This window comes from Pelodiscus sinensis, chromosome 20, assembly GCF_049634645.1.
Source record: "Pelodiscus sinensis isolate JC-2024 chromosome 20, ASM4963464v1, whole genome shotgun sequence".
NCBI lineage: Eukaryota > Metazoa > Chordata > Testudines > Trionychidae > Pelodiscus > Pelodiscus sinensis.
This window is the reverse complement of record NC_134730.1, coordinates 10518748-10542431: the sequence shown is the minus strand read 5'-3', so window position 1 is coordinate 10542431 and position 23684 is coordinate 10518748. Positions and strand designations below refer to the sequence as shown.

Sequence of the window (23684 nt, the reverse complement as noted above, 5' to 3'; positions counted from 1 at the left end):
TTGACTACAGCGGAATTATCTCCACCAGACGAGGTTTTGGCCGAGCCTACGTAGAATGACAATAATATTTAGAGTTACTAAGATGAAGGGGTCTAGTCAGAGCGTGTGGGGTAGGGACTCTGTACAGCTCCTAGCACCACCGGGGCCTGAGCTCTGAGGCCATACAGCACCACAAAGGGCAAAGTGACACATTAACTCCTTCCACAGCCCCTGCCAGGTGGGCCAAAGTCATTATCCTCCATGTGCAGGTGGTGAAGTGACTTGCCCAAGATCACACTGCAAAGCAGTGGCAGGCTCAGTGGTCTTGACTCCAACTGTCCAGCATAACCACTAGCCGCCACTGCCAGCGTAATTACGTTTGGTTGTACACGAACCTGACACCTGTAACTGCTGTGAAATCGTTTCACACCTGGCATCGTGTGTCACACGTGTATCAACGGATATGAAATTTACCCCACGTTCGCACTGACCAAACAGACCTTGGCCAATGAGTGCGGTAGGAACATGCTACACCCTGTCTGCAGTTCCACCAGCATTACACACCCCAGTACAAATGCGCTTAAAAGCGTGTGTGACTTGGCGCAGACCTGCCATGAAGGGGTAGAATTCTGCACCCACGTAAACCTTAGGCAACCTATGAAAGCTGGAAGGGGAGGGCACAGAGCCAGGATGCAGAACTGTTTCTTCTGAGAGCAGGGCGCTAAGAATCCCAAACCTGAGACTAATCCTGCTGCTAATCACTCAGACCACTCATAAAGCAAGGGTAGGCTCATGGCTCAGCAGCAAGGAATTACAGGCAGTCCCCAGGTTACATACAAGATAGGGACTGTAGGTTTGTTCTTAAGTTGAATTTGGATGCAAGTCAGAACTGGTGCTTATTGTAGGGGAAACTCTAGCCAAACATTTCTCCAGAGCTCAGTTTTATTCTCCCACACCTCACTTCCCTCAGTCCTTTATTCTCAAGCTGAGGTGTCTACTGAGAAAAGCCGCTCCGCGTCTCCCTGGTCAGCTGAGGGCGGGTGCTAGCTTTGCGTCTCCCTGGTCTGCTGGGGGGGAAGCAGCTAGTGTGGGGTTGCCTCACCCCGTTTGTAAGTAGGGATCCGATGTAAGTCGGATCCATGTAACCCGGGGACTGCCTGTACTGCAAACCTGCCCTGAGCTGACTGGAAGATGCAATTTCTCTTGAAGGGACTGAGTGACAGCCCCAAACCTGGGCCTTCATTCAAACATCACTCCATAGTCACAGCTGAAATCAACCCCACAGGCACCCCTGCCTTCCCTGGAGAAGGAGCCTGAAGCAGGGGGAAAACCTGACTCATCAGAGTTTGTTGCTTTTGTTTTCCACCCCTCCCAGTGGATCTGATGTTAGGCTCAATAAAAAATAATAGGAAGCCCATGGGAGAGAGTACATGTGTACATGTATGGGTTGGGAAGAGGACTCGATGTCAGATCTATCAGTAGCTCATATACCATGTGGGCCATACATGACTGTGATTGTGCCATTTTACATAAGGGCTTTGCACTGTTGTCCATCAGCAGCGTCTGGTGCCTTCCACATACGATCAGTAACAACACTGACGTCCCTAGCACACTTCAAGAGCTGCCAGCTGTTAGGTTTCAATTCTTAAGTTTTTAGGACAGGGTGTTTCAAACCTGCATAAGAGATTTAGATGCCTGTTCATTTCCAGTCCCTTAGGCAGCTTTGAAAATCTCCATCTTCGGCCTCCCTGTTCTGAAACCACACTTCTGCCAGCAACAGAACAACAGGAGCAAAGAAGCTGGTACTACCTTTTGGTCAGGAAAGTTTCAATAGTATTTGAATAGGCTGGGACTAGAGAAATCCTCAGGTCTGGTGTCCACACATTTTTATATCAGTATAGCTATGTTGGCTAGGAGTGTGATTTTTTTTTTAACCAATAGCCCTATAGTAGAAGCTCTAGTGGGGATTCAGTTATACCAGGATAAAGTTTCCGCATAGTTATTCCCCTTCTGGCATAGGAACAGCTATAGTGCTCTAAGCATATTTATATCCGTATAATTACATCCACACTAGGTGCTTTAAATTAGCCCAGCATGGTTCAAGATGTACAACGTCCAGGGGCGGCCCGTGAGCATAGGCCAACTCAGCAGTCGCCTAGGGCGCTGTCTTCAATGGGGTGCCCAATGATGATGTCATGGCCATTGACGGCCATGCAGGCGGGGGCGCCGATCATGCGTTCCGCCTGGGGCACCAGCAGCTGCAGCCCGCCTCGGACCGCCCCTGACAACGTCTGTGTAGATAAGCCCCAAGAGAAGTCAGCCTGACTGAGGATACCACAGCACGTCAGAGAGACCCATCCCTTGGTCCAAAGTGCAGCCCAGAAGCTCAGCTGTCCATCGCCTTACTTCCTAATTCCAGCAGCATCATCTGCCTCGTACTGCGGAGACCTCTCCTTCAGCTGTTTCCGGATGGCCTTCCAGCGCTCCTCCAGCTGCTGTCTGAAGGGATCTAATTCCAGGCGGTCCAGCTGCAAGGCAATGCACAGCTCGTGAAAGAGCTCCGAGCGTGTGTCTCACCCATGAACCGAGACAGCAGATAAAGGGACACAATATTGGGCTCCAAGGCAGCGAACACTCAGGAAAGGGGAGATGCACTCCAAAGGCAGGAGCCATGGGAAGAAGCCAGGCAAAGGAAATCCTCGGCTGGCTGGTCTCACCCGAGGAAGTTTCCCCCGCTATTCAGAAGGGAATGGACTCTCAAGACAAGCCGAGGAAACTCCATCACTTGGATGGTTTGGAACAAGAGGGGAGGAAGGGTTAGGAAATGAACCGCAGAGAGCAGTCTGGAAGTGCGGGCAGTGCTCTGACACCGAGTGGGGGCTTTCCATCTTTACCTCCGACGGTTCACAGACCACAGAACATCTCCAAGTGATGGGGCGGGGCAGGATGGCATGAGAAGAACCATGTGGGCAGGACATCAAACAAGGTGGGCAAGTCTGTCTGCCCACAGTCGGGGGCTGTCACAATTCAGGGCAACTGCCCCTGTATTTCCCCTTAGTGGCCCAGCAAAGGCATCTGCTCTCTGGCTTCCAGCACCCCAGCTGGTGCTTTTCATGGGTGGAGTCCTGCCTCTCACGCTCTCTGACCCAGGTATTTCCAGGCGGCACAGTTTCCTGTCTCCACTGTTTATTTCCTAGCACAGACAGTCCCCCGGGCACTCTTGCTTTCCGGGGGGGGGGAGGTGTATTTCTTTGGCGATGTTACAATCTGAACGAATGTGCCTGATCACTCGCAGCTGGTGTCTGATTGACCTTCCCATGGAAATACATACAATCCCGCCACACAACTGCATTTTGGACCCCAAAAGAATTCATTTAATTCATAGAATCCAAGGTTTGGAAGAGACCTCAGGAGTCATCGAGTCCAGCCCCCTGCCCAAGGCAGGACCAACCCCAACGAAATCAACCGAGCCAGGGCTTTGTCAAGCCGAGACGAGATTCCACCCCCTCCCTAGGGAACCCATCCCAGTGCTTCACCACCCTCCCCGGGAAACAGTTTTTCCTAACATCCAACCTAGCCCTCCCCCACTGGCATCTACTGAAATCAGTGAGGTTCACTGGGGATCTTGCAGGGCATTGTCAGTCTGTCACAGGGGTACAGTGGCCAGTGCTGGGGGATGCAGAGCCCTGTGAAATAGGGTGGGACTGGAGCGAGAAGCAGAAAGCCTGCCTGGCTTAGCCCCAGTGTGCTCAGCATTGCCCAGAATCCCTGCCTCAAGTGGCTCCTGGTTTAAAGGCTAAACACAAAGGAGGCAGGGCTCTTTGGGTACCGCCCCGGCACCTCCCGGAGGCCAGCAGTAGCTGGATGAGAGCTGGTCCTGCAGGGCAGGTGTCCAGATGTGGCCTGTAGTATGTGGCATGGCAATCCGTCCCCAGAGCTCTCCTAGCAGGTGTGGCAAAGCCCCCTGGCTCCCTGGCCCAGGCGCGGGTCCAATCCAGGAGGGACAGGAAGAAGGAAATGAGAATCAAAAATAAAACGCTGCTGGTCAGATTGCCATGTGCTCCAGAGCCCCTTGGCCGTGGTCTGGCAGCATGAAGGGGCCTCAGAGAGGCCCTGGACATAACTATGGCTCACTTAGACCCCAGAGAGATGTAAAGGGGCTCTAGGGAAAATAGAAACCAGGCCCAGGCCATTGACAGGAGGCATAAGGGGGCAACTGGCCTGGGGCTGGTGATTCAAAGGGTCCAGAGCTCCCATCTGCCACCACGGCAACTGCGGCAGTGGCTGGAGCTCCAGGCCCTTTAATAGCTGCTGGAGTGGTGCACCACACACTCCGTGCGGCTCTAAGGGGTGGGGGGCATATGCACTGTGCTCCAGGTGGCATGGAGGACTGGCTGCCCGCAGCCCTGCCCATGGCCCCGCCCCTTCCCGGAGTGCAGAGCCACCCCCCCTCCACACCTTGCCCAGGCCCTGCCTGAAAACACGGGTAACCCCCCAGCAACTGCCCAGAGAGGACAAAGCTCCCCACCCTGCCCAGCTACAAACTGGGCAAAGTCTCTTCCCCCACCTGCCCCTTGCAGTGGCTGGCAGCCGGCTAATGCACAAGGTGGGGCTGTGAGCCACGCAGTCGGCACATCCCCAGCTTACCTTGGAGTCCATCTCCACCGAGATTTTATCGAGCACTTTGTGCCAGTCCTGCTCCTGCCCACTCATCTTGTTCAGCAGATCCTGCATCATCTTATTCAACCGCTCCGTGGTGGCATCGAACTGGGTGTGGCTGACTTTGCCAGCCAGGGCGATCTTGTCTGCTTTCTGGCAACGGGGAGCAGAAAGGGGGAGAGCGGTGGGGCCAGAGGAGGGGGGAGGAAACACTGGATCCAGGGCACATGGGAAGCATTCCACACAGCACTCCTGCTGCACAGGGCACCTCCCTCCTTCCACAATCCAGGCTCCATCTGCCAACTCTGTCCCTCTTCTTTGTCTCCTTCCCCTTCGCTCATTTCAATCAGGCCCTTCCTCATCAATGCAGATGCTACCCCAGCATTTCAGAGCTCAGAAGAACTGGATGGTCTGTGATGGCTCCTCACTCATAACCCAGGAGGACGCGGGCATGGACCCTTCTTGCATACTCTGGCCTAGCTCAGGAGGAGCTGCAATTGGAGCTGTGGGTACCCAGCATCTCTGGAAGCTCAGGGAGTCTCATTCAGAGTAGGGACACAAATGTGAAGTCATTTAAAAGGGTAACTGGCTACAAGTGGCTCACTCCGGCTCCTGGGGAGCTATCCATATGCCTTGTTGTATCAGCAACAGCTGGCTCTCTGGGAGCAGGGTGGCAGTCGAGCCAGGGCATGCCAGAAGCCAGCTTAAAAGCTGGCTCCTAGTGCACACTGGCAGCTGGGGAGCTGGCTGCCACTCTGTGTCAATCAGAGCCACACATTTTAATATCCCTAATTCAGCCACTGAGCAAGCGAGGCACCAAACTAAGGGGCCACCATGAACAATTCTGGCTTCCGCGTAGGTAACGCGAGTGTAACAGCGGCAGGGAGAGTCTCCTTGCTTTGTGCTGCACTGCGAGGATGTAAATGCAAAACAACAGTTAGCGCTTTTCACCAGAAGAGCTCACAGCAGTGCACAAGGCAAGAGTCATTATTCCCATTTCTAGCACAGTCAGGAGAAGGGACTTGCCCAAGTCCCACACAGCAGAGCCAGGAACTGATCCCAGCTCTCCAGCCTGGGCTCTTAGCCACCACTTCCTGCCGAACGGAGAGCCTGACCGTGCAAAGACCACGTGTGTCTGCTACCCCTAAGCTGGTGCTGCCCACCCCCTTACCTCGTCAATTTCTGTCTCCAGATGCTCCTTGTCTGCTTTCTCTTTCTCCAACTTCTCCAGGGACTGGAAGAGAAGCTGTAAAGAAGCAAAGGAGGAGGATGAAAGCTGGTCAGAGAACAGGAAGGCTGTGATGACTGCATGCTCCCTGGAGGCCGCCTGCCACTCAGCTAACACATCACAACAGCATGGTGGGGACTGGAACACACGTAGGCCGAGCAAGGACCAGCGGACAGGAGGGCTGTCCAAGTGGATGCTCCCTGTCTGCCTCTCCCTTGGGTGCCCTCCCTGGAAGAGATTCAGTGTGTGTCAGGTGCTGGCGTTTTAGTGTCTATGGTGGGCGGGATAGCTCCGGAGCCAGTCTCTGATTCCAGGTGCAGCAAATTCCCATTGTACCATGACAGGCAGCTCAGAAGCATGACTCCTGCACTACTGGATGTTGGATGAGGAGAAAGCAGCTTCAGGGCCAGCAAGTCCAGAGCCTCTTGCCAGCCCTGCACTATGTACATGTATTGGGTTCTTCCAGGGCGGGAGAGAGGATCCTTCGCCTCCTCTTCCCATTGGTTTGTTTTCCTTGCTAACGAGCAGATACACAGTGTCAAGAGCACCCCGATTACCAAGAAACCCAAGCCCTTGGGGAGTACAGGCAGGACTTTATCCCAGCCCCTCTAGCCAGGCCCCTGCTGTCACTTACAGAAATATCCTTCTGCTTCTGCCGATGGTCTTCTATGAGGTTCCCAGTGGTGGCGTTGAGATTCTCGCAGTCTCCTTGCACCTGGAGGATGGTGTTTTGGATGCGACTCAGCAGCTCTTCATCCTGATGCAAAGGCAGCAGGAAGGGAGAGTGACGCTCTGTAGCAGATCATTACTGCCAGACTCAAAACCTTCACACTGCAGAGCAGGCATGGCAGGGGCAGGCACAAGCCACAATGCCCCATCAGCGTGTCCCCTGCCTCACTTGGAGAACTCTCCTCTGGAGCTGGGAGAGCAGTTTGCCTGGGCCCAGCCACAGCCTGGCTTCACCGCAGTGACTGCCAGCTGCGGACGCGCTTTTCCTGACATGGACACCTGCTCCCTTGGACACAGAGATCTGAATCAACCGCAGGCGTCACACGCACAAGAACCTCACCCGGCATCCAGGGCCGGGATTGTCGGCCACTACTACTCAGTTCAATGAGTGACCTAGAGGTGCCAGGCCCCATAGACAATTCATCCATTCCCAGTCTCCCTTGGGCAGAATGATATAGGGGTAGCCACGACCTATCCCTTCCTGCTGGACACAGCCCAGGTAAAAAGGGGCTCCCAGTATCAGCTGAGTGTCTGGAGTTCTGTGCTAGCACCTACAGGTTGCACTGGAGCAGGCAAAGCATGAGTCAGTTTGATTCCCTTGGTTTTAGGAGTGATATTTACAACATTCCTAATGGATGACTGTTTTTCGCGGACTGTACCTCCTCCAGGCATGCAAAGCCAGCACCGTGTGCATGATGGTGGCTTGCCCCGCTCTTAGACCTGTTGGGCAAAATGAGTCTGTGCCCACCGTTACAGACACGATCAGCGACCAGGACTTTTAGAGAGGTGGCAGCTGAATATCTGGCCTTAGGAATCACCCTAGTATCTCCTATGGTCCACCCAGCCAGGCAAAGGCACCGCTGCATCCTGCCATTTGGATCATCTAGGAAATGACCACTGCAACATGGCCACTAACTGTTCCTTTCCATACATTGGCCAACTTGGGCCCACAATCCCCAGCCACCAAGAAGCAAAGATTTTTGTCTCCGTTTTACAAAATAGGAAACAAAGGCACAGAGAGGTCACGAGCCAGGACAGCGATAGGACAAGAGCTCAGGGGTCCTGGCGCCCAGTCTCCAGACAGATCATAACACTGCATCAGTGCGACATACTGGTGCTTTGACATAGTGTAAGACTGTTGCGGTACGTGTGTCATAAGGCCACTATATTGTCCCACATGGGAGATCAAATACCAGTGAGGGGCAGGAACGTAACTGGCGCCCCCATTCCTCCGAGGGCCCAGTGGGCCCTGTTTTCCCCTCTAACTTCAGGTTCCTCGTTTAATGGCAGATGTTCTGTCGGGTAACCCATGGAGTCTAGTTCCCTTTCGGTCTTCTCCCAGCTCTCTGGACAAGCGTCAAGCCAGACAAGGTGAAGGGCCAGGCCAGCCAGCATGTGTAACACAAGCACCTCTGGGCTTCCCAGGGATCTGCTCCTGCATGCTGTGCAGGCAGAGGGGCTGAATCGGTCAGTCACACAAGTCCTGTGGGCAGCTCTTCCCATGAGCCCTGCACAGCAGCAATCAGCATGCCGGGCTGCTGCCTGCTGCTCCGACTCGCTGCACGGACCCAGCCTCAGCCACCCCCTCGCGGCGCCACTGAACTCCTCCAGCCCTCGCAGCTTTGCCCTGGAAGCGTGGCTAAGAAAGGAGGGTGCGTCCCTTTGGCTGGCCTTACCTGACTCCTCATATGCGGCCTCTTTGCTGGCTTGCTTTCCGCGTGCCTCGCCGTGAAGCTGCTAACTAAATCCTGCAGCTCTTCGTAGCGTTTGAACAGCTGGCTAACCTGCTCGCTGACGTCTAGGCTGCAAGCCGGGCAAGTGCCATGGGGAGACACTGCCTGCCCCGGCTCCGGGGTAGCAGGCATGCTCATGGAAAGCAAGGTGGAGGAGGAGGCCATCATGTTCTCTATGATGGATCTAAGCTTGTCTAACTATAGGCAGGGGAGAGAAGGAGTCGGGGTTGAAATAGGCGCCTCCCGGCAGAATTTCGCTGCATGCTAAAGCACGTAGGCAGCGGTGAGATGGGCAGTGTCCGAGGCAGTATGTTCTGGCCAAGACTCCACCGATCTGCCAATGGATGAGTCTCATGGTTTCATGGTGGGCCACATGGCCCCTAGGTACCTTCTCCAGTTAGTAGCGGTGGAAGCAGCGCTCCCCCTAGAAGCCAGGCCGAGCTGCCTTGGAGCCTGCCTTACGGTCCCCGGCTTGGGCCAGGCGGCATCGAGCGGAGCTCTGGAAGTACTGCAGAAGACAGGCTGGCTGGCTCCCGAGCAGAGCATCTTAATGCCCCCAGGCACAAGGCAGCCCACTGACCTGCCACCAGGATGCACTAAGGAACCGTTGGGCTGCTCCCCTGCGCCCCCTTGACAGCACAGCAAAGCCTTCACCCTCAGCCAGCTCCAGAGCCCTGCTGCATCACGGCAGACAGCAGCCTGTGGAAAAGCACCGCCCTGGGGCCCTGGCCAGCACTGCATCTCTACACCAATGACAACCGCTTCCCCGGCGCCTCCGGCTAAGCTCAGAGGCTCCTTCCTTCCCCTGCAGGGTAAAGGGAGGCAGCAGTTAGTGGCCTGGGCCTGACCCCGCTGGAGGAGGGGCAAGCACAGACCCCTGGCATTACCACTGTGCCAGCCCCCAGGGGCAGCCGTTTCACAGGAAGCCAGTGAGCAGCCCGACCTCTCGCCTCAAACCACCTGACCTGTTCCTGCAGGTAAAGGGCTGTGTCAGCCACCGACTGCTCCAGCTTGGCTTTGCCACGGTCCTGCTGCTCCCGCAGCTCCCGCAGATCTTTCTCTATGTCGTGCACGGTCGATCTGGACCACAGAGCCAACAACAGGAAGGGTCAATTGCCTAGCAGAAGGGCCCCGTGGGGCTCAGAGCACGGCGAGGGACCGGAGCTAACCTTGCACCGTGCCAAATGTGGCTCAGGAGCAGCTCCCCTGGTGTCAGCCTATTTACCCTGGGGCTGAACTGGGTTCCGGCCATGGTGCCGGGAGGGAGCTCTGTGGCGTTACCAAACCACCCAGAAAGGCAAAGGCCAAACAAGGAATGCGGCCGTTCTTATGGCTCTGTCTAGCTGAGACTGGCTGCCCAGGTCCCCCTGCTTTGAGAAGAGGAGGGGTGAGGTCTTGTGCTGTTAGACCCTTCCCAGCGTTCTCCTAGGAACCCCGCCTCCCAGCGTACGGCCCAGTGTCCCTCACCGCAATTCACTCCTCAAACAGCTGGATTTTGACCCCCCTCCCTCCCTCCAACCCAGCAATGGCAGCCCCCTTCTCCCCACAAACTCCTCTGTATGGGTGCTCAGCCCTGGTGCAAGGTACCTCCCTGCCTTGCCCCATGGCCCTAGTCAGGTTACAAATGTCGGCCTGGCACCGAGCTCTGCAAACCGAGAGCCAGGGCCTGGAGCCAGCCGCTCTACGACAGCCCTGCTCTGGGGCAGCCCAACGGCGCATTTAACACGGTCCAAGGCTCTGCTCGGCCCAGGAGGGAGACGTGGCTGCTCCCTGCAGGATATTAAGTGACGACCCCGCAGGTCGCTCTGTTCCTACAAGCCATGGCAGACAGGTCACCTGTTGCAAAACGATTCTGCCTGCACCAAATCCTTTGGGAGGCAGGGTGAGAGCCCAGCTCTTTTTCAAGCCAGCCCCAGTGGGATGCGGGCTAGTTAGCATGGAGATGCCCTTTAGGTCAGTGGTTCCCAACCTTTTTTAATACCGCAGACCAGCAAACCCATTCACAGACTTTTGGCAGACCCTTAACATTTAATTTGCATATTCATTATGCAAATAATGAATGTGCAAATATGCAAATAAATGTTACCAGTCCACCAAGGGGCTGCCATGAACAGCCGGTTTCAGCTGCAGCAGATGCCCATCACATGGTGGCTGCGGGAGCTGAAGCTGGCTGCTGTGGCCCCCAGAGCCTGGCCCCCAGAGCCGCCGCAAACAGCCAGCTTCAGCTCTGGCAGCCCCCATGGCCCGGCAGCCAGGGGTTCATGGCACCAGTCCGCAGACCAGCCTTTGGGAACCACTGCTTTAAGGTTACACAATTCAGTTCGACGTGAAGCCTTCGGAACATGGACGGACGCTACAGCTCAGCCCCATCCCAGGGGAGGGGCCTTGGTCATGAGTTACTACCTGGGAGCCTGATTAGTTAAGTGTAGTTCAGTTCTGTAGCCACTCAGATGCTGTACTGTCTGAACAGAACTAGCATTTACACGCGGGATTCAGATCAGAAATGGGAAATTGTATGGAATCCAGCTCTCCAGCACAGGTATGAACCCTATGGCTTCTGGACCAGGATTCATGTGTCATGTAATAGTGGAAGGTAGCTTTATAATGGGACTTTCTGTTAACAGGCTCCTGTCCTATCGGAGGGCAGCTCTACAGCCCATTTGAATCCAGTGGGACCAAGGCTTGTTGTGAGCATTAGCAGCATCCATGGCTCTTTTCCTCTTTTTACCTGAGGTAACCTAACTGCAGGTTAATCTGATTGGATCCCTCCACTTTCTGATCTGCTTTTGTTGCCACTTCTCCTTCCAGGGTGCTGTGCAGCTTCCTTACCTAGAACCATGACAACCATGAAGAGTCAGGACTCCAGGGCACAAGTCTGTCTGCAAGAATGTCCCTCAAACCGGCTGATTAACTTCCCAGCCCCCTCCCCAGCGCATGAGCTGGGTCCAAACACCTCAGGGCTGCATGTAGCTGTAAGCAGTTGACATTATTTATTTAAAGGATTTGCATCTCTTCAAAACTGAACTGACCACAGAAAGCAACCGGGCAGCCTAGCGCACTGTCAGTGCTGTAAAATAATCCTTGGTGAGAATAAAGCACAGGTGGGTTTGGGTCAGAATCCTGGAGAGTCTTTGCGAGGGGGCTAGGGCAGGGAGGAAGCGCTGGGCTTTGTCCCACATGTTCTGAGGGACACAAGGGCCAAACTCCCACCCTGTCTCCTTTCCCCCTCTCCTCATGCTGCTCTTATGATCATTCTTTATCTTCTGATTGTTGCTGAGAAGCCAGCGAGTTCAGGAACCGCAGTGCCAGGCACTTTGCTAAGACACCGACAGAAAGAGTCTGTGCTCTCTTGAGCGTACAGTCTAAAATGACAAGGCAGACAAAGGGGGGGGGGGGAATTAAATGAAATACAATTAACTATTGTACATGGATAATAGGGGAAACAATGTAAGGGCTGGATTCACAACTTAAAGCTGTCCCTGGATAATTCTCCCTCTGTAGGGGGAAGGAGAAGTAGTGACGGAAGCAGCTGTGATGCCTCTTACACTGCATGGGAAGGAAGCTGATGTGTCAGCGCTGGGAGGGGAATGTAGCAGATCCAGGCTCTGCTACACCTGATTTTCCACTAGTGTAACATCCTAGAGGGAATCCAGCCTTAAGTGACTTGCTCCTGGTCCCAGAGGCAGCCTGTGGCACAGCCTGAAATTGCATCCAGCTCTCCCAAGTCTAAGTTCGGAGGCGTAACTACACAACCAAGCAACAAGGACTAATGCCAATACCACAACTCCACAGCTACAGCACACATGCAGATCCGGGATGCTACAGTATCCAAGTCCCTGTCTCCTGCACCATCCCAGCCAGCCACAGTGAACTTTCGTTGCCATCAGCGTTTCCATGGCTAGATGACAAGATGGCGCCCCAGCTACTCACCTTAGTCTTCACTTCCTTCATGTCTTCTGCCAGTGCCTTTAGGGCAGACAGCTGGTCTGGGAGGTCGGCAGGCATGCTGGAGAGGTTCTTTGGGACTAGACGCCACCAAGGAAATACAAAGGAATCACATCACTGACTGGACACAGGACAGAGGGCAAAGCGGACTGGAATGGGCCATGCTGGTAAGAACCGGCGGCTGGTACCGGTGTGAACATGGCCAATGGTAAAGCGCTGCACGTCAATGTCACTGCCCTTTTGGTCCCCCCAGTTGTCAGCCCTGCTGGTTGGGTGAGGGGAGAGCAAAGGGAGGGGCAGCTGCCCTGGGGCCCAGCGATTTTAAAGGTGCCTAGGGCTCCTGGCTGCTGCTATTGAAGGGCTGACTGGGGAAGTCTGGCCCCCTTGACTCACCCTTCTGCCCTTCCAGGGGCCCAGAGCCACCCCTCACCTTGCCAAGGACCCCGCTGTACCAGTAAGACCGGCAATTCCTTCCACCCCTAGTATCTAAGAACACAAGAACAACCAAACTGGGTCAGACCACTGGTCCAACTAGTAGTGTCCTGTCTTCCCACAGTGGCCAGTGCCAGGTGCCCCAGAGGGAATGAACAGACCAGGGCAATTATTAAGTGAGGCCTGTTATCTAGTCCCAGCTTCCAGCAGTCTCGGGACAGCTCTTTTGGCTAACAGGCACTGATAGAGCAATCCTCCATGAACTTCTCTAACCCTTTTTGAACCCAGTTACACTTGTGATCTTTAGAACATTCTTTGCCAACAAGGTCCTCGGGCTATGTGCTGTGTGAAGAAATAATTCCTTTCGGCTTTTTAAACCTGCTGCTTATTAGTTTCATTGGGTGGCCTAAGATTCTTATATTATGTAAAGGGGTAAATAACACCCATTCACTTTCTCCACATCATTTGTGATTTCATAGATCTCTACCATATCCCCCCCTTAGTACAGCTGGGGTTATTTCTTCCAACATGCACTAATTTGCTGTTATCAACAAGCCACCGAGCTCTGTGAGATCCCTCTAACTCTCCATACACAGCTTTGGACTTAATCATCACGAGTAACTTTATGTCATCTGCAGTTTCTGCCACCTCATTCGCTTTTTACCCCCTTTTCCTAATCATTTATGAACATGTTGGACAGCAGTGGCCACTGGACAGATCCTGGGGTCACCACTCCAGTCTGAATACTGTCCTATAATTCCTACCCTTTGTTTCCTGTCTCTTAACCAGATACTGAGCCAGGAGAGGCCCTTTCATCTTAGCCCATGACAGCTTGCTTTGCCTGAGAGCCTTTGGTGAGGTGTTTTGTCAAAGGCTTTTGGACCATCTAAGTATACGGTAGCCACTGGATCCCTCTTGCCTCCCTCCCTCAAACAATTCTGATAGATCAGAGAAGCAGGATTTCCCTTTACAAAAGCCACTTTGACTCTTCCCCAACATACTGTATTGGTTATGTACCCAATCATTCAGTTCTCTATTATAGTTTCAGGTAATTTGCCTGACACTGCAAGGTCCATACCAGCCTGTAATTGCCAGGATCACGTCTGAAATCTTTTAAAAAAAAAAAATCAGTCACACATTAGGTATTCTCTGGACATCTGCTGCAGCAATTGAAGCGACAGTATTACCAAGCAGTTCAGTTATATTCACGTCTTGGGCCAGATCCTGCGATGGATTTAGGACTAAATCAAGAATTGCCTCTTCCACTGTGGGCCCCAGGACTAGCTGTTCCAAGAAGCACTTATTAATGGTGTCTGTAATTTTCTCTCTGCATCTTGTCCTGAGAGGACAGGTGACATCCCCCATTGTTACTGGGGTTTTTGTTTTTGTAGCCTCTCTAATCTCCTTTCACAGTCATCATCACCATCCTGGTCAGGAGATTGGTAGTACACACCTGTGGCTACACTCTTCCTATTCAAGCATGGACTTTCTGCCCACAGAGTGTCAATGGTACAGTTTGATTCATTTAAGATGCTGAGCATAATTGACTTTGCTTTCATTCCATAGAGTGCCCTACCCACCACCAGCATGGCTTTGGTCTAGGCACACTTATAAAATGTGCCCATATTTAGTTGTTGCCTTCGTGAATGGGACCCTTTTGTTTGTTTCTTTCTTTTCTGTTCTATCTGCACTTTATCAATGTCTAACCTCTCCTCTTTAGTAGAAATATACAGTCCTCCCTTTAATAAATCTATGGCTTAGCTCAGATGCAGACCCTGAAAGCAGATTACCAGTGATAGCTTCCAAACCAACACAAGCTGAGATATGAAGCTCACCAAAAGAATTCAATTGCAATCCCTGCATCCTCATCCCAGTGCCCCCGTTGGGATATTTTGTATCCTTTCACAGGCCACTGTCGGCAGACAGGATACTGGGCTGGATGGATCATTGGTCTGACCCAGTCTGGCCGTTCTTATGTTCTTTTGGGATGCAGGATGGAAATGCAACAAGGTCCTTGGCACTTGAACCAGAAAATGATCCAGCTGGGATAAAAGAGCCTGTTTCAAAATGGTACCTGGGGAGTGAGCCCAAGGCCTCTGTCAATGTCAGCACAAGAGTCCCACAGTGGAATATTGATCCACTGAGTACCACTCAGGATGTTTATACCCTTCAATGACAGCTCTGTCTCAGTGAGCTGCCCCTGTTCCACCAAGCGCTTCTCTGTGGGGAGTGAGCCCCAGGGGATGAGCAGCATGGGGTAGGATCCAGGCTCCAGCCAAGAGCACCACTGCTCATCCAGACACCACTGTGGTTCCCACAGAAGTCTACAGTCAGCATCATGAAATGGGAATCCACATTATTCTGTCACCCCATTCATGTGGACACGGAGCCCAGGGCTCTCAAGGGGCATATGGGAAGCCAGCCCCAAGGAGTGTTTGTCCAGAAAGCTGCCTGCATCCCTCCCCCGTCCTGGACGGACGCGATGAAGCCACTGGCTGAGGGGGAAGTCCCTACCTGCCTCTGAGAGGAACTGTCGCAGCTTCTCGAGGTCAGCGTGGCTGCACTTGATTTGTCCCAGGTGGTTTATCTGCTCCTGCAAGCTGGTATAGAGGTCGGCCAGGTGCCCTATCTGGCGCAGTGCTTCCACGGTATCAGAGTAGCGGCTGGAGGCGCTGCTGGACCCGGAGGACCTTTGCGGAATGGATGAGGGTAGGACTTTGTCTTTCTCTTGGAAAGGTGACACCGGCGATGTAACGGCAGAGTGAGGCCCGAGTGGAGCTGCACGCTGGGCTGCTAGAGCTGGGGGACCAGCTGCAGGTGATGTAGGCGGGAATGCTGAAGTGCCAGCTTGGGGCCCAGTGTAACCGGCCTGAGTCCCCTGTGCACCAGGCCAGGCTCCAGGAGGCCCCACCTGGGTCCCTGGAGCACCTGCCTGGGCTGCGGGGTAGCCTGACTGGGCCCCCGGCTGGGCCGCGGGGTAGCCTGGCTGGGCCCCCGGCTGGGCCGCGGGGTAGCCTGGCTGGGCCCCCGGCTGGGCCGCGGGGTAGCCTGGCTGGGCCCCAGGCTGGGCCGCGGGGTAGCCTGGCTGGGCCCCAGGCTGGGCCGCGGGGTAGCCTGGCTGGGCCCCCGGCTGGGCCGCGGGGTAGCCTGGCTGGGTCCCCGGCTGGGCCGCGGGGTAGCCTGGCTGGGCCCCCGGCTGGGCCGCGGGGTAGCCTGGCTGGGCCCCCGGCTGGGCCGCGGGGTAGCCTGGCTGGGCTCCTGGCTGGGCCGCGGGGTAGCCTGGCTGGGCCCCTGGCTGGGTCCTGGGAGAGCCTGGCTGGGCCCCTGGCTGGGTCCTGGGAGAGCCTGGCTGGGCCCTAGGGGAGCCTGGCTGGGCTGTTGGAGTGACTGGCTGGGCTGCTGGCTGGGCTGCTGGCACTCCTGCCCTGGTCCCTGGAGTGCCAGGCTGGCTCCCTGGTGCCCCTGCCCAGGCTGCAGAGGGTTTTGTAGCTTGGGCATCCATAGCTGAAGCTGGCTGCTTGGTTGCAGAGGGCTGGCTGTGGCCGGGTTCCACAGACTGGCCTTCCTAGAAACCAATGGAGTGGGAGCAGTTTACTAATGGCACTAGCTCAAAGCAAGTGGAGGAGGGGAAGAAGGGAGCGGGGATATTCAAAACCACCCTCCTCTATTTCTGTACTTCAACTGGAAGTAACACAACTCCCAGCCCCTGAGTGTGACTCCTCCAGCCTCTGAGTGTGGGGTTTAAGCCGGCAGGGAGCGGTTTGGGGATGAGTGTCTTTCCCCCACCACAACTCAAATAAATGTAGTGTTATTATTTTATTATTAATGTATTTTCAGTTTTTCTATGAAATAACTACTATGAATATATAAACAGGAGGGGGCTCAATTTTATATTATTGCCTCAGGCACAAAATTAGCTAGTTACGGCTCTGCCCTCCCTCCCCCCTGTTTTTGAATTGCCTTGGGTCACCAAGTCTTCCTGAATTGTCAAAATGAGTCCCCATCTGGAAAAGGTTGGGAACCGCTGAAGTAACGTGATCTATGCCAGCAATGCCCCATTGCCATGTATATTGGCCAAACTGGACAGTCTCTGTGGGAAAGAATTAATGGACACAAATCCAATATCCGAAAAGGCAACACACAGAAACCTGTTGGAGAACACTTTAATCTGCCTGGATACTCAGTAATGGATCTCCAAGTCGCTGTTTTGTTTCAGACCAACTCCACAAGCCAAATACACAGAGAAGGGTTGGAACTTAACTTCATTCACAAGTTTAATTCTTAAGCAAATGGTATGAATTGGGATATCGGCTGGCTGGCACATTATCTTCCACATCTTAATGACTTGACCAACCAATGAAGGTGCTAATGGTTCTTATCAGCCTCTTGTAACTAATTAGTCTTTAAGGTGCTACTAGATTATTTGTTGTTTTTAAAGTTTTTCCTGTTGCAGACTAACTTGGCTACCCTTCTGAAGCATATCTACTCACTGTCTCTCTTTTTTTCTCCCCCCCCTTTTTTTCTCCTCTTGTTTTCCTTCTCCCCCTTCCCCCTTTCCTTTATTTATTCTTGGATCTGGATTGCTTGCTTGGATTCTAACACTCCTGTCATCTGAAGAAGTGGGTTGGACTCTCGAAAGCTCATACCACCATCTACTTATTTTGTTAGTCTGTAAGGTGCTACTAGACTTTTTGTTGTTTTTTAAGGTTTTCCTGTTGCAGACTAACTTGGCTACCCCTCTGAAGCTGTTAAATTCATCCTCACTCAGGACTAGCCTTCTAACCAACCCCAATAGGGCCAGGTGACATCCCTGCTGCCTAATCGTGAAGATTCAGCCAGTGACTTCCCTAGACAGTTAAATGCAACAGGAAGCTGCCCTAGGCCTGCACCCTGGAGATAAGAAAAGGGAACGGGACAGATCAGTTAGCTCATCCAAAAAGCATTTTTAACATGCATGGTAAGAAAAGGCCAAATTCCTCCACAGGGTAAAGTTGATGGATCAGAGGGGTCACACCACTGGTTAATTTAATCTCGTGACCATTGACAAATCTGATAAATTCCAAGAATGTGAATCCTTCATATCACACAAATAATGGCCCCTCCCATGTTGTGCTCGTTAGACACTGGGACGGGATGGCAGAGCCCCCATGTCCTCCATGACCCACCTTGACCCCCCGTCAAGCCGGAAGCCAGAGCAGGGAGCCCAGGCTCATCCACCTGCAAGGGATCAAGGGCTAGGGTTGCCAGATGGTCTCCCAAAAAAGATGGGCGGGGGGAGTGGCTGGGAGTCCCAGCCACTACCCCCGCTGCCCCCACCAGCACGCTACCACAGGCTTCCAGCGCCGATCATGGCCCTGCCTCCCAGCCACTCCCCCCGCCCCCGCCAGGCTTCCGTCCAGCCGGAAAAACAGAAAGTCCCAGACATTGCACCTGTCCGGTGTGTTCTGAATTTTTTTACCAGACAGAGGGTGCAAAAACTGGACTGTCCGGTAAAATACCAGACACCTGGCAACCCTATCAGGTGCCCAAGAGCAGCCCTGGCCCCTTAAGCTGGTGGAGGCTCCGCAGCTCCCTACAGATGCCAGGGCAGCCTGGCCAGGCTCCATTTCCAGCCTGGCCAGGAGGCAGGACTGCGGCGGAATGAGGAAGGACAGGGGTTGGGCAGTACTGAAGAGTGGCTGATTCCAAGTGGGAGAGCCATAGTCTCCTCTCCCTCCCCGCATTCCAGCAGCCCTGCACTGGGAAGCCCTGGGGAGGAGTCAGGCCCGGATTTCCAGGGCTCGGTCATGGCCCCTTGGTGTCAGCGGAATGGCAGTTACAGGTGCCATCACAACAAGTGGTAAGAAGGCAGGTGGGGACTGTTCCTCGTTTCCAGCACCACACGGCTCTGCTCAGAGGCCACAGCAAGAGAGAAGCCTTTGGTGAGAGCCAGATCAAGTGGAGCCTCTCATGGCTCTGGGGCCTAGAAATGAGAAATGTGAGAGATCCCCAGAGTCAGCTCCAGACACCCTGCCCAGAGAGGAGCGTCTCAGACCGACCATGATCATGTAAAGCCGCAGGAAGGCTGGAAAGGGTCCAGATTCACACGACCTCCCTCCCCACTCTTCTGGGGACAGCTAATAAATAAATATACTGATCTCATAGAAACAGAAGGGACCTTGACAGGTGAAGTCCAATCCCCTGCCCTCATGGTAGGACCAAGAACCATCCCTGACAGATTTGCCCCAGACCCCTAAATGAACCCCTCAAGGACTAAACTCACAACCTTGGGTTTAGCAGGCCAATGCTCAAACCACTGTGCTATCCCCCTCTACAGAGGTAGAGGAAGGGGGCAAATGTATTAAACATTCTCCTCCCCCCAGCATCCCTAACAGAAGTCACACTCACAGCGGGTGGGCTCTTGCCTTTGCCTGTAACAAGGCAGTTCTCCAGAACATCCCAGGGCACCATGTTGTTCAGTTCCTCGGGGCTGGGATAGAGGTTTAGCCTTTGCTGCAGGTTCCTCTGGAAAGGAAAAAACCAAAACCAAACAGAGAGATGACCATACTTCTAAGGTGCGTGTCTAGGGAGGGACTTCATTCTTCCTCCATTAACTCTTCAGAGCCTCGCAAGCCCGGGATCACCCAACTGACTAGGAATACATGTTCCCCAAACAGAGCAGCAGACTTCATCCTGGACTCACCAATAAAAACTGGGACCCCTTGTGGCAACAACACAGAACCAGGCACCAGGAGAACAGGATCAATACTATCCATTGTAACCAGTTCAGCAGCTTTGGTTCCATGATGGAGCAGACCTCGCCCTGCCTACCGACACCACCGCTTCTGCAACCCTGGAGTATCAGGGACAGGGCCTTCCTCCTACAGAAATGGAGGCTGTAACTCCTCCAATAGAAGCACTGGCATTTTCTGCCCCTAAAGTAGAGGTGGGCTACCTATGGCCTGGGGACCAGTCTGGCCCTCAAGGCTCCGGGCTCCTTCCCCCTCCTTCACAGCAGGGAGTCAGCATTGGCACTGCACCCCCTCCTCCTGCAGGGGCTGCAGCACCAGTGCCAGCTCCCTGCTGCAGGGGGAGGGAGCCCCAAGCCTTGTGGGCGGGTATCAGGTGAGCCTGGGGCTGGAGCAGACCCATGGGCTGTGCCTGGTGGGGGGAGGAAGTGGCTGCGAGCGCAGCCACATCCTCGGCCCCTGTCCCTTCCCCGACCCCTCGCTGGGGAAACTGCAGCGCAGCAAAGTGGTGCCTGGAGGCTTTTCCCCCACCACTCCGATAGGCTGTAATCACAGTCAATAGGCGCAGCAGGGGGCAGTGCCTGGAAGTGGCAGGGAACACGGAGCCATGTGCATCCCCGGGGGGTTGCGCCGGATGATTCATATGCAGATCGTTCCACTTAAGAGACGTACCACATCACTCTCCAAGTTCTTCTGATCAGTGATGCAGGTCTGCAGCAGATTGCCAGTCTCTTGGGCGTCAAGTGGTAAATTCTTGCAAGAGAAGAGAGTTTAGTTAATCTCTGACAGTCTGGTGTGTGCGTGACTGCCTTTAAAACAAGATGACCTATTTAGATTTAGACCCAAAATGTAGAGGTTTTTGTGCTGTGTGTGCATGAGCAAATGCATACCCAGGGCCGGCTCAAGCCATTCCTGCGCCCTGGGCAGCAGGCGCACAATGCATGCGCGGCTCCGCCCGTGGGCGCACTGCGCACCTTACAGCTGCTATCGGGTGCACGGTGCCTGATGGCAGCTGTAAGGGGCGCTGAATGGCCTCCAGCCCCGGGCGTGTGGCACCTGATGGCAGCTCTAAGGGGCACCACGCGGCCCCTGGCCCTGGGCACACGGCGCCTGATGGCAGCTCTAAGGGGCGCCGTGTGCCCCTTACAGCTGCCATCAGGCGCCCCCCATAGGTTGGCACCCCGAGCAGCTACCCCGCAAGCCCTCCCTTAATCCAGCCCCTGTGCATACACACACACACACACACACACACACACACACACACACACACACACACACACACACAATATGTGTGTGCATTTACATTCCCCTGTCCAATAAAGGAGTTAGTCAGTGACCAGGGAGCTTGTGAACAGGGGATGTTAATAGGGAGTTTGAAGAGGGAGTTCTCCAGATAAAGGAGGAAGCTAATACAGGACCCTTGAGGGAAATGACTGTCTGTAGTGTGTTTGTGTTTGGGGTTTTCTTACTGTGTGATGAGCTTGGGTACGTCTAGACTGGCAAGATTTTGTGCAAAAGTGGCCGCTTTTGCGCAAAAACTTGCCAGCTGTCTACACTGGCTGCTTGAATTTGCGCAAGAGCACTGACTTTGTAATGTACAAAATCAGTGCTTCTTGCACAAATACTTTCACGCTCCGCTCGGGAAACAGCCCTCTTGCGCAAGAATACTTGCACAAAAGGGCCAGTGTAGACAGGAAAGAACTGTTTTGTGCAAAAAAGCCCCAATGGCTAAAATGGCGATCGGGGCTTTCTTGCGCAAAATCGTGTCTAGACTGGCCCCGGATGCTTTTGCGCAAAAGCACTTTTTGCGCAAAAGCATCCGTGCCAATCTAGACGCGCTTTTGTGGAAATACTTTTAACGGAAAAACTTTTCCGTTAAAAGTATTTCCGCAAAATCATGCCAGTCTAGACGCAGCCCTTGTGTTTGGCTGTTAGTTTGTTTTTTGTTTTCCTTCCCCTACTCTCTATGAGGGGGGAAGTGAGTGCTGTGGCTGGCAGGTGGAAGCTTCTAATCAGGGGTTGAAATCTAGAAGCCTCTGCTCATTGGTTGAGCCTTAATCAGGGGGAGAGGCTATCAGGCAGTCCAGGACTTTATAAAGGAGTGAGTCAGCAACCAGGGGCTGTTAACACAGAGTTTGGAAAGGGAGTTAGGAAAGGGGCGAGATACACACACTCTTCTTTAAAATCTTTTCACTAAACTCCTGCCCTTCAAGGACGCATTTAATAACATCTGAGTAATCTCTCAGAAGGACGGCAGGTATGGATAGTGATAGGTTTGCTGTTGTTACCTGCACAGCATGTGCCATGTTTGTCTTCCTCCCAGAAGAAAGAAGGGATTTCATGTGCACTAAGTGCAAGCTGGTCACCATTTTGGAAGAAAAAATTAGAGGACTTGAGAGCCAAGTATTAACCCTACATTCTATCAGAGAGGATGAAGACTTCCTCGATAGAGGGCAGCGTTTAATCCTGCAGGCACAGCAGGCTGAAGAGCCAGTCAGGGCAGTACAGGATAAGGAAGAGAACTGGCAGCATGTAACCTCTAGAAGGAGAAGAAGGCCAACTCAGGTATCCCCCATCCCTGCAGAGGTAAGTAACCACTATGAGGCTCTCTCCACAGGCATTGCGGTGGAGAATGCTTTCGTAGGGACCTCTCAGGGAAGAAATCAGAAGGGAACACCATCTACTGGAAAGCATGGGATACATAGTTCTAGGGATGAGGGTTCCACAACTACCACCCCCAAAAGAAGACAACGGGTAGTGGTGGTCAGGGACTCCCTCCTAGGAGGGACTGAGTCATCCATCTGCCATCCAGACCTGCAATCTTGAGAAGTTTGCTGCTTAAGATTGGAAGCTCGCATTCAGGATGTGACGGAGAGTCTTCCGAAAGTGATTAAACCTTCGGATCGCTACCCTTTCCTGCTTCTCCATGTAGGAACTAATGAAATGGCCAAGAATGATCTTGAGCAGGTCACAGCGGATTATGTAGCGCTGGGAAGAAGAATCAAGGAATTTGAAGCACAAGTGGTGTTCTCGTCCATCCTTCCGGTTGAAGGAAAAGGTCTGGGTAGGGATCATCGAATTGAGGAAGTAAACGTGTGGGTACACAAGTGGTGTTGGAGAGACAGTTTTGGTTTCTTCAACGATGGGACTCTGTTCTAGGAACAAGGATTGTTAGGAAGAGATGGGATCCACCTAACCAAGAGAGGAAAGAGAATCTTCACGGGCAGGGTTGCAAACCTAGTGAGGAGGGCTTTAAACTCGGTTCGTTGGGGGACGGTGACCAAAGCCGTGAGGTAAGTGAGGTAGTCAGACACCAGGAAGAATCACAAGGAGTAACGAGCAACAAAGGAGGACCCCTGATTCTGCTGGAGAAGGCAGGACGATCAACTTGTTATCAAAGATGTTTGTACACAAATGCGAGAAGCCTGGGAAATAGGAAGAATTAGAAGCCCTGGCCCACTCGAAGAACTATGATTTGATTGGAATAATGGAGACTTGGTGGGATAACTTGCATGACTGGAGCACTGTCATGGAAGGGTATAAAGAAGAGCACTGTCATGGAGGACAAACAGGCGGGGGAAAAAAGGAGGAGGAGTTGCACTGTACGTAAAAGAGCAGTACGATTGCGCGGAGCTCCAGTATTTAGAGGAGGAAAAGAGGATATGTCTACACTACCACCCTAGTTCGAACTAGGGTGGTTACTGTAGTCAATCGAAGTTGCAAATGAAGCCTGGGATTTAAATATCCTGGGCTTCATTTGCATCTAGCCGGGCGCCGCCATTTTTACATCCCCGGTAGTTCGGACTCCGTGCCATTAGAAAGCCTAATCTGAACTACCTACTCCGTGCCGTGTGTAGCCGCGGGCACGGAGTCCGAACTACCTGGGATTTAAAAATGGCGGCACCTGGCAAGATGCAAATGCAGCCCGGGATATTTAAATCCCGGGCTTCATTTGCAACTTCGACTGACTACATTAACCACCCTAGTTCAAACTAAGGTGGTAGTGTAGACATACCCAGACTGTTGAGCATCTATGGGTTAAGTTTAGAGGTGGAAGCAACAGCAGTGATGTTGTGGTCGGGGGGCTGCTATAGACCCCCGGATCAGGTGGATGACATAGACGAGGCTTTCTTTGGACAACTGAGAGACGCTTCCAGATCACAGGCCCTGGTTCTCATGGGCGACTTTAATCACCCTGACATCTGTTGGGAGACCAATACAGCAGCACACAGACAATCCAGGAAGTTTTTG

At 53.4% G+C, this 23684-nt stretch overlaps 1 protein-coding gene across 4 annotated transcripts in view; it reads right to left on the bottom strand.

Moving 5' to 3' along the window:
* The window catches only part of QRICH2 (glutamine rich 2), a 62736-nt gene that overhangs the window by 19061 nt on the left and 19991 nt on the right, over positions 1-23684 (bottom strand). For 2 of the 4 annotated variants that reach the window (XM_075903607.1, XM_075903606.1), the window contains exons 3-13: positions 20106-20186; positions 19093-19209; positions 15220-16270; positions 12259-12353; positions 11057-11157; positions 9294-9408; positions 8272-8526; positions 6501-6623; positions 5810-5884; positions 4627-4791; positions 2386-2507 (exon numbers count right to left, since the gene is read on the bottom strand). In XM_075903607.1, the coding sequence (XP_075759722.1) occupies positions 2386-2507; positions 4627-4791; positions 5810-5884; positions 6501-6623; positions 8272-8526; positions 9294-9408; positions 11057-11157; positions 12259-12353; positions 15220-16270; positions 19093-19209; positions 20106-20186 (2300 nt within the window). The remainder of the gene's footprint in view (positions 1-2385; positions 2508-4626; positions 4792-5809; positions 5885-6500; positions 6624-8271; positions 8527-9293; positions 9409-11056; positions 11158-12258; positions 12354-15219; positions 16271-19092; positions 19210-20105; positions 20187-23684) is intronic. The other 2 variants (XM_075903608.1, XM_075903609.1) reach the window with 2 other exon arrangements.